Here is a 9527-nt window from a genome sequence, read left to right on the forward strand (position 1 = left end):
GAACAACACAAAACAGTATAATTCACATAATTCAACTCAAACAAAAATGTCCTATATGACTATTGACCCGACTGAACCAATGGAGATCCAAAATATTGAAGATCAATATAAAACTGACGGAACAAATGAAAGCATAAATTTTCACGAAGAGCCTCGGAATCAAGATTACCAATAATTACATTAACCATAGACAACCAAAAAATTAGGTGTCTTATAGACTCGGGAGCCACCATTAGTGTAATAGGCCCGAATACTCTTAATAATTTTGAATTAGAAAGTCTCAAAACCCCAATTTACTTTTCTACAATAAATGGAAGAGATAAAATTACAGATAAAATAATTACACCTTTTCCGAAAGAGTTTCCTTCATTCGGAACTATATCTTGGAAAGTGGTCAACTTGAAAAACAAAAATTACAACGCGATCATTGGTAGAAACATTTTGAAAGCCTTCAAAGCAACCATTAACAATGATGATGACTATATAGAAGTAGGCAAAAGAAAATTGTTTTTTGAAAAATATCCTTTTGATGTAAATATATGTCGTTTGTCACATATAAATAGAACAGCTATTGAAAATTTAGACTTCTCACATCTAAATAGCGAAGAAAGGGCAGCAATAAGAAAATTAATAATAAAATATGAATCATTATTCTACAAAGAAGGTGATAATCTTACATTTGCTCACAATGTTCAACACCAAATAGTTACAACAACAAACAATCCAATATACTCAAAAATTTATAGATACCCCATAATTCATGAGGAAGAAATATCACGTCAAATAAAAGATATGCTTCAGCAAGGAATAATTACAGAATCTTCGTCTCCCTATAATAGTCCTCTATGGATCGTACCCAAAAAAGTCGACGATTCCTCCCAAAAAAAATGGAGAATTGTAATTGATTATCGAAAACTCAATGCAAATACTGTAAGTGATAAATTCCCCATACCTAATATTGATTCTATTCTTGATAAACTGGGAAGAGCACAATACTTTACTACAATAGATCTCGCAAAGGGTTTCCACCAAATTAAGGTCAAAACAGAAGATCGAAAGAAAACAGCATTTAGTACCCCTCATGGTCATTTTGAATTTGTCAGAATGCCGTTTGGGCTTAAAAACGCTCCAGCCACTTTCCAAAGGCTGATGAACTCAGTTTTGAAAGAACATATTAATAAAATATGTGTGGTATACCTGGATGATATACTTATCTTTAGCACATCTTTAGAAGAGCACTTAAACAGTATAAAAATCATATTTAACACTTTATTAAAGGCAGGCTTGAAGATCCAAGTTAATAAATGTAATTTTTTAAGTAAACAAACACAATTTTTGGGTCATACTCTTACTTCTCAAGGAATTACTCCTAACGATAAAAAAGTAGAAGTAATACAAAAACTGAAATTGCCAACCACTGAAAAACAAATCAAATCATTTTTAGGAGCAACAGGCTACTATCGGAAATTTATTCGAGATTACGCTAAAGTTGCTTATCCGATGGTTTATTATCTAAAAAAAGATAACAAGATCAATCTAAATGACCCAAATTACATCACATCTTTTGAAAAATTAAAAGAATTAATAACAAAGTATCCAGTTCTACATTATCCAAATTTTAACAAACGATTCAAGCTGACAACGGACGCAAGTAATTTTGCATTAGGTGCTGTACTATCCCAAGATGGGCACCCTATTTGTTATGCTTCCAGAACGCTCAATGACCATGAAAAAAACTATTCAGCTATTGAAAAGGAATTTTTAGCTATTGTTTGGGCGACACAATATTTTAGACCGTATTTGTTTGGTAGGGAATTCGATCTTCAAAGTGATCATCAACCTCTTAAGTGGCTCCAAGCTAAATATAATGGCAAAGATATAAATCCTCGATTGCAACGTTGGTTAATACAATTAGGTGAATATGACGCCAAAATAGATTATATCAATGGAAAAGATAACAAAATTGCAGATTTTCTCAGCAGAATAGATGCTTGCAAAAATGAAATAAATGCTATAAACGAACAAAATGATTTATTTTCCACAATGGCCACTGTTCACTCTCAAGAAGAGAACGCTAATGATCATATTCCAATTTTGGAAACTATTGTTAACAGATTTAAATCACAAATAATTCTAGTTGAACAAAAAACACAGGAATTTGAACATATCTTAGGCAACAAACGTATTTATATTGAAAAAAATGATATACCTCTTAATATTGCTGATATAGTTCGAAGACATACTACAAACAGAAAAACTGCCATTTATTCAGAATTAAGCGATTTTTTGTATAATAAGGTCCAACTTAAGTTAATTGAATTATATGGAAATAATTGCAGTACTAAATTTGTGAAATGCTCTTATTTTGCAAAAGACATGGAAAATGAGGAACATGCAATTAAACAAATTGCACTCTACCATACCAAAGAATCTGGTCATGCTGGCATCGTAGAAAACTATCAAAGTCTGAAACACGTAATATATTTTCCAAATTTACTTTATATAATACATAAAGTAATTAATAATTGTGAAAGATGTAGTGCGGCCAAATATGACCGTAATCATGAAATTGTTCATGTAGACACATATATTAATTCTAAACAAGCTTTTATAATGTTTTTAGATAAATTTTCTAAACACGCCGTAAGCTTCTACTTAGAAGACAGAAACAGTGTAACCTTAGTAGAAAAATTGCGTTTATACTTATCTCTTTCTGGAAAAATAAATAAATTTGTTTTTGATAATGAATTCAATAATACGAATGTTAAGCAATTCTGCAAAGAACAAGAAATTCAAACACATTTCACTAAGCCTAACAGTCATACAGGTAACTCAGATGTAGAACGTCTCAATAATACAATTACAGAAAAAATCAGATCACAAAATTTAGAAGAAAAACTTCCTATCAAGGAACAAATGTCTAAGGTAATTCAATTATATAACCACACTTTTCACTCCACTATCAAAGATACTCCTCATAACGTCCATTATAATAATGCGAATAAAGACTTAATAAAACAGCGAATTCAATTACAGAAGGAAATAAGAAATAATAAACTTAATACAAAGAGAGAAGACTATATTGAAAACAGGAAAATAGGTTTTGTAAAAAATTATAGCAATGTACGACACAAAGAACAACCTAAGTTTAGGAAATTCAAATTAGATAACATTCACGAGACGAACATTAAAAGACCACTTAAATTTGCAGACCCTTCTACTAATTATTTTACTGATAATAACTGACACCAACAGGACTGAACTCACCTGACATATTTATCTATACTACAATGTTATTTATACCATAAGCGTATAAGCGTTAAATTGATTACAACTATTGGAAATGTACAATTATATAAAAACAACAACAGCTATTGAAAATGTAAAAAAAAAAAAAATAAAACGCTGAACCTGACATTGAATTACATTAAATTTATTTGCTTATACTATAATATTGCAATAACATTAAACTTATTACACCCACTGTTACTTACATTTATATCTTAAAAAAAAAAGAGGGGAGGAGTAATGTTCCGCACCCTAATAATATATCACATATATATGAACATTTTCTGTTATTAAATTACACACCATAAGTGACTTATTACAGCTACTGTCATTACTTATATAAAAAAAAAAAAATATTATATGTAAATATATAAGAACATTTTAGATACTCATTCAATTTAAATTAAACATTAAGCTATTACGAGATCCGGGAGAATCTCGAATCTAAGAGGGGAGGAGTTATGTTCCGTACCCAAATTTAAACAGATCATACTCATATTGTAAACATACTATTATAATAAGCACACTTAATAATAATAAACACACTTCAATCCCACATTCCAAAACTTCCCACATTCCTATACACATTACACATATCCTAACTTCCATATCCACACTTTTCCCAGGCACTCACTTCCCACAATCCACTTAGCATATTTGAAGTTACCGACTTACTTTGATGATCTATTCATTCATAGTCAGTCTTAAGATTGGATCAGAATAAAAATTATAACCAGGAGAATTTCATTTATTTGGTTTTATTTAAAACTCTGTAGAATCAACCTAAGTTGAGTCTAGAAACTTTAGTCGCGCGGTGTTTATTTATGCAGTACAGTATTTTGCCGTTCATTGCATTCATGTTAGGACGAAAGGCTTTCAAAAAGGTAGAAGTGCTAGCTTTTGAATTGGTCGTCAAATGATTCTCTTCGTTGTTCGAATGTCCACCACACGTATTTTAGAGTCCTTCCGTGGTATACAGTTATCTTCATGGATGATGACCATTGAGTTGTTTTTGATGTTTGGTTGTTCCGACTGTTTAATGCTTGTGATTTGATTCCATTTGTGTAAGTTTCATATTTCAACTTAAAATCTTCGCTCTGGGAGTGCTCTTAGTGCACTACTAATGATAAAATGTCCCGGTGTTAATGCTATCCTATAAGTGAGTACCCGAATTAACGAAAAACTCGATGTAACGAACAGGCCTGGCAATTAATGTGTTCGTTATTTCGGAAACTACTTTACTACCACAAAGTATGTACACTACCATGAGTAAGAACTACCACAAAATACGTACACTACAAAAACAACAACAAAAGAAAAAAGAATAACAAAAGGAAAAAAACAACAAAAACAACAACAACTATAAAAACAATCAGGAGTAAGGTACTACCCAGAGAGTATGTACACTACCAGGAGTAAGTACTACTCCTGGGGGGTTACTCTGTAAGGCGTTGCGCAAGTGAAAATGCTCGTTAATGAAAAAAAGCAACTCTGTAAGGCGACAAGCGAATTCGAAATTGCGTTTTGCGCATTTATTTTTACCCCTTCGCAATGGCAGCACTCTGTATTGCGTAAACGACTGTCAAATCTGTGCGTTTAACGAGTTTTTGATTCGATATCAAAATAGCAAACGCAACGGACAAAAAATGTAAGTATATAAAGCAAATTTGTAGTTTTAATTTAAAAAAATAATTTTTTAACAGGGAAAATTCTAAAAATAAACAAACAAACCCAACACAATTCGAAATTTTAATAAATTACATGAAAACACATTCGGAACTTTCCAAAGGACAGCTGAAAACTGTGGACGCGAAAAATGCTGCAAATAATTTATGGAAAGAGTTGGTATGTGACCTTAATGCTGCAGGGCCACCATCACGCGATGTCTTAAAATGGAAAAAGGTAAAAAAGATTAATTATAAATGATTGTTGAAGCACATACTAATTAATTATTTCAAGGTTTGGTCGGATTATAAAACCCATTTAAAAGCAAAAATGCGGCGGAACAAACTAAGCATCTCTGGAACTGGTGGTGGTCCTTCAAGTCATTGCTCCTTAACACCGTTGGAGGAGCAGGTTAGTGAGCTTCTGGCAATGGAAATATCCGTCAGTGGAATAAGTGGCACTTTAGAATTTGGTGCAGCACAGTTAACGCAACCAAGTGAGTCAGACATCACAACCGACGAATTCCGACAGAATGAACCAACGCCAGTGGATGAAATGCCACATTGTTCACGTCGAAGAGTCGCTCCGCAAAAGAAAGATAGCCTTTTAAATAAGCAGGTGGATAACCAAATCTCATATCACAAAGGTTCATTAAAAGTGTTGTCTGAAATTAATGAAAACCTAAAGGTGATTTCAAAATGTATGAGAAAAAAACAAAAAATGAGTAAAAGGAAATATAAATTGGCTGTTGAAAAATTCGAACACAAAAAAAGGATTGATTTGGACAAAACAAAACTAAAATTTGCAACATTAGAACTAAAAAAGCAAATGCTAGACATTAAACGGTCCGACCAATAAAAATATGGTATTTTAGTTATTGACATTGAAGTCTGTTACTTATTTTTTAATACTTACTGATAATTATTTATTTATTATATTAATAGTTTAAATGAATTGTTTTGATTTAAAAACTTTTTTTTACTTTTTATTACATATATAATACTTACATATATAGATATGTATACACATGTGCAAGATATATCAATGATATATATATTAATTAATAATTAATGGAAATGTGAAAAATTAAAAAGTTTACTTCATTAAATAGTGCTATATGTTTATAAAGTAATCATACTGTTTTTTATTTGATCCCTTAAACGTTTAGCAATATTGGTTTCATTTGTATTTCCTATGGTTTCAGTATAACTAGCATCGACTTTTTCAACTTCTATTGCTATATTGGCAGGTGATTCCACATTAAAAATAGTGCAAATATTATGAAGAGCACAACATACGTTCAAAATTTGCACTATTTTTTCTGGGGCATAATGTAGTTCTCTAGCAGCTAAAAGGCATCTAAACCGCGCTTTTAATACTCCAAATACTCGTTCGATAAGGGATCTGGCTTTTGAAAATTTGTAGTTGTAGTAACTTTCAGCAGAGTTTTCAGCAGCATTTCTGTATGGAGTTAAAAGCCATGGCTCAAGCGGATATCCAGAGTCGCCTATAAGAAAAAAATTAAGTTATCAAAATAATTGATGCATATTATAGCTAACGAGTAAAATTAAAGAATGTGTATATGCTCACCAAGAATGCGAATTCCTATTTCTCCATTCACATAGTTGGTTTGTAAATATTGGCGCTCGCTTGACAAATTCCACACATGTGAATCATGACACGCCCCAGCAAACCGACCGTTAACGGCTTTTATCATCATCTTATGATCACATATCTAGGTTTTGGAAACAGTATTTATAAAAAACAAATATAAATTAAAACAACAATTGTCTTACCACCATAGCGTTTATACTATGCTTTAATTTCCTATTGAAATATAAATGCTCATTAACTGCCGGACGTATCATTTGGATGTGAGTACCATCCACCACTCCAATTACTCCTGGAATTCCAGACACTGAGTAAAAAGTTCGTTTCGCTTCATTTTTCTCCTCTGAAGACATTGCAAAAGTTATGTGTTTTGGACACAGCACTTTCTCAATTGCTTTACAAACTTCAAACACACAACGCGAAACAGTTTGTTGAGCTAGTCCTGTATGGTGATCTTGTCCAATTTGCTGTTGATAGCCTCCTTGCGCCAAAAATTTTAAAGTTGCCGCTAATTTCACAATTTCGGGTATTCCTGTGGACCTGCGTGGAGTTTTTAGCTCACTACTTGTGCTATCCAACACATATTTCAATGAATCCTTGCTTAAGCGAAAGTTTTGCACAAAACTATTTACGAGTAGAAGCACAAACAATTTTAAATAATTGCATTACACTTTATCATTCAAACTTACCTTTTTTCACTAAGACTCATCACATTAGAATTGTCTCTAATAATTTTCCGCTCAACTCGTTCATTTTTTGAGTTTTCCTCCCATAACACAACGGAATCCATATTCACAGCTTTTTTATTGATTTAAAAATACTTTTATTTATAAAACAATTCAAATTTAAATATGTTTGACTGTCAATTTTCTACACTTCTTCACTTTTCTGTTATTTATTTTGTTTTCATTCTCCTTCGTTTCGGTCAGTAATGTCAACTATACTGGAGATATGTCAACTCGAAAACAGTGCAACACTGTTTACAATGCAAAAGTGTTACAGAGTACCGATTGCCCTTCGCAACGCAATTCACTTTCGCAACGCATTGCTATTCGTAACGCCTTACAGAGTAACCCCCCTGGTAGTTGTACGCGCGGTGTTTATTTATGCAAAATAGTATTTTGCCGATCATTGCATTCATGTTAGGACATGAGCTGCAGTGTAATTGTTATGAATTGGTCGTCGAACGCTTCTCTTCGTTGTTCGAATGTCCACCACACGTATTTTAGAGTCCTTCTGTGGTATACCAGTAGTAAGTACTACCAGAAAGTATGTAAACTACCATGAGTAAGAACTACCACAAAATACGTACACTACGAAAACAACCACAACAAAAGAAAAAAAAGAATAACAAAAGGCAAAAAACAACAACAACTATAAAAACAATCAGGAGTAAGGTACTACCCAGAGAGTATGTACACTACCAGGAGTAAGTACTACAAAAACAACAACAACAAAAGAAAAAAGGAATAACAAAAGGAAAAAACGACAACAACTATAAAAACAATCAGGAGTAAGGTACTACCCAGAGAGTATGTACACTACCAGGAGTAAGTACTACCTAGGGATTATGTACACTACCAGGAGTAAGTACTACGAAACCGAAAGAATATGAAGAATACATAAAATAAAATAAAATAGTTGTACGCGCGGTGTTTATTTATGCAGTATAGTATTTTGCCGTTCATTGCATTCATGTTAGGACATGAGCTGCAGTGTAATTGTGCGCTTTGTGTGTATGTTTTGTTGTTGTGTAAAGATAATGCAATTTGGTGTACATGGCATAGCTGGTGAACGTATTCGTTGATTGAAGGAGGCGAGTATGTTGAATTGTGTTGGATTTGTTTTTAAATATGATTTGTTTAAAATGGAAAAAAAAAAAACAAAAACAAAGTGTAAAGAGAATTTAGTGTGCATTGCATAGCTGTTGAACGTATTCGTTGATTGATGGAGGCGAGTATGTTGAATAGTGTGTGATTTTTGGTCGAAAGGCTTTCAAAAAGGTAGAAGTGCTAGCTTTTGAATTGGTCGTCAAATGATTCTCTTCGTTGTTCGAATGTCCACCACACGTATTTTAGAGTCCTTCCGTGGTATACAGTTATCTTCATGGATGATGACCATTGAGTTGTTTTTGATGTTTGGTTGTTCCGACTGTTTAATGCTTGTGATTTGATTCCATTTGTGTAAGTTTCATATTTCAACTTAAAATCTTCGCTCTGGGAGTGCTCTTAGTCACTACTAATGATAAAATGTCCCGGTGTTAATGCTATCCTTTAAATGAGTACCCGAATTAACAAAAAACTCGATGTAACGAACAGGCCTGGCAATTAATGTGTTCGTTATTTCGGAAAACTACTTTACTACCACAAAGTATGTATTCTACCAGGAGTAAGTACTACCAGAAAGTATGTACACTACTAGATGTAAGTACTACCTAGTAAGTATAAAACACTATCATGAGTAAGAACTACCACAAAATACGTACACTACAAAAACAACAACAAAAGAAAAAAGAATAACAAAAGGAAAAAAACAACAACAACTATGAAAACAATCAGGAGTAAGGTACTACCCAGAGAGTATGTACACTACCAGGAGTAAGTACTACCTAGAGATTATGTACGCTACCAGGAGTATGTACTACGAAACCGAAAGAATATGAAGAATACATAAAATAAAATAAAATAGTTGTACGCGCGGTGTTTATTTATGCAGTATAGTATTTTGCCGTTCATTGCATTCATGTTAGGACATGAGCTGCAGTGTAATTGTGCGCTTTGTGTGTATGTTTTGTTGTTGAGTAAAGATAATGCAATTTGGTGTACATGGCATAGCTGGTGAACGTATTTGTTGATTGAAGGAGGCGAGTATGTTGAATTGTGTTTGATTTGTTTTTAAATATGATTTGTTTAAAATAGAAAAAAAAAACAAAAACAAAGTGTAAAGAGAATTTAGTGTGCATT

General features: G+C 32.6%; 2 protein-coding genes across 2 annotated transcripts; one reads left to right on the top strand and one right to left on the bottom strand.

The window, feature by feature from the left end:
- The first annotated feature begins 4657 nt into the window (after positions 1-4657).
- LOC128923101 (uncharacterized) lies at positions 4658-6053 on the top strand. Its single transcript, XM_054235556.1, has 3 exons — positions 4658-4936; positions 4992-5190; positions 5248-6053. The coding sequence occupies exons 1-3, from the start codon at positions 4764-4766 to the stop codon at positions 5809-5811; spliced, it is 936 nt and encodes a 311-aa protein (XP_054091531.1). The 5' UTR covers positions 4658-4763; the 3' UTR covers positions 5812-6053.
- On the bottom strand, positions 5962-7354 carry LOC128922957 (putative nuclease HARBI1). Its single transcript, XM_054235383.1, has 4 exons — positions 7254-7354; positions 6750-7188; positions 6544-6688; positions 5962-6460 (listed from the first exon to the last, which is right to left on the bottom strand). The coding sequence occupies exons 1-4, from the start codon at positions 7352-7354 to the stop codon at positions 6075-6077; spliced, it is 1071 nt and encodes a 356-aa protein (XP_054091358.1). The 3' UTR covers positions 5962-6074.
- Positions 7355-9527: the final 2173 nt, after the last annotated feature.

This window comes from Zeugodacus cucurbitae, chromosome X (genome assembly GCF_028554725.1).
Source record: "Zeugodacus cucurbitae isolate PBARC_wt_2022May chromosome X, idZeuCucr1.2, whole genome shotgun sequence".
Lineage (NCBI taxonomy): Eukaryota > Metazoa > Arthropoda > Insecta > Diptera > Tephritidae > Zeugodacus > Zeugodacus cucurbitae.

Bases quoted from the DNA above. Each gene is read 5' to 3' on its own strand.
- LOC128922957 (XM_054235383.1), bottom strand. From the start codon at position 7,354: ATGGATTCCGTTGTGTTATGGGAGGAAAACTCAAAAAATGAACGAGTT. The intron at 7,189-7,253 runs GTAAGTTTGAAT...ACTCGTAAATAG, and splicing joins ATGAGTCTTAGTGAAAAAAG to TTTTGTGCAAAACTTTCGCT. The intron at 6,461-6,543 runs GTGAGCATATAC...TTTTTCTTATAG, and splicing joins AATAGGAATTCGCATTCTTG to GCGACTCTGGATATCCGCTT.
- LOC128923101 (XM_054235556.1), top strand. From the start codon at position 4,764: ATGAAAAAAAGCAACTCTGTAAGGCGACAAGCGAATTCGAAATTGCGT. The intron at 4,937-4,991 runs GTAAGTATATAA...ATTTTTTAACAG, and splicing joins AAACGCAACGGACAAAAAAT to GGAAAATTCTAAAAATAAAC. The intron at 5,191-5,247 runs GTAAAAAAGATT...AATTATTTCAAG, and splicing joins ATGTCTTAAAATGGAAAAAG to GTTTGGTCGGATTATAAAAC.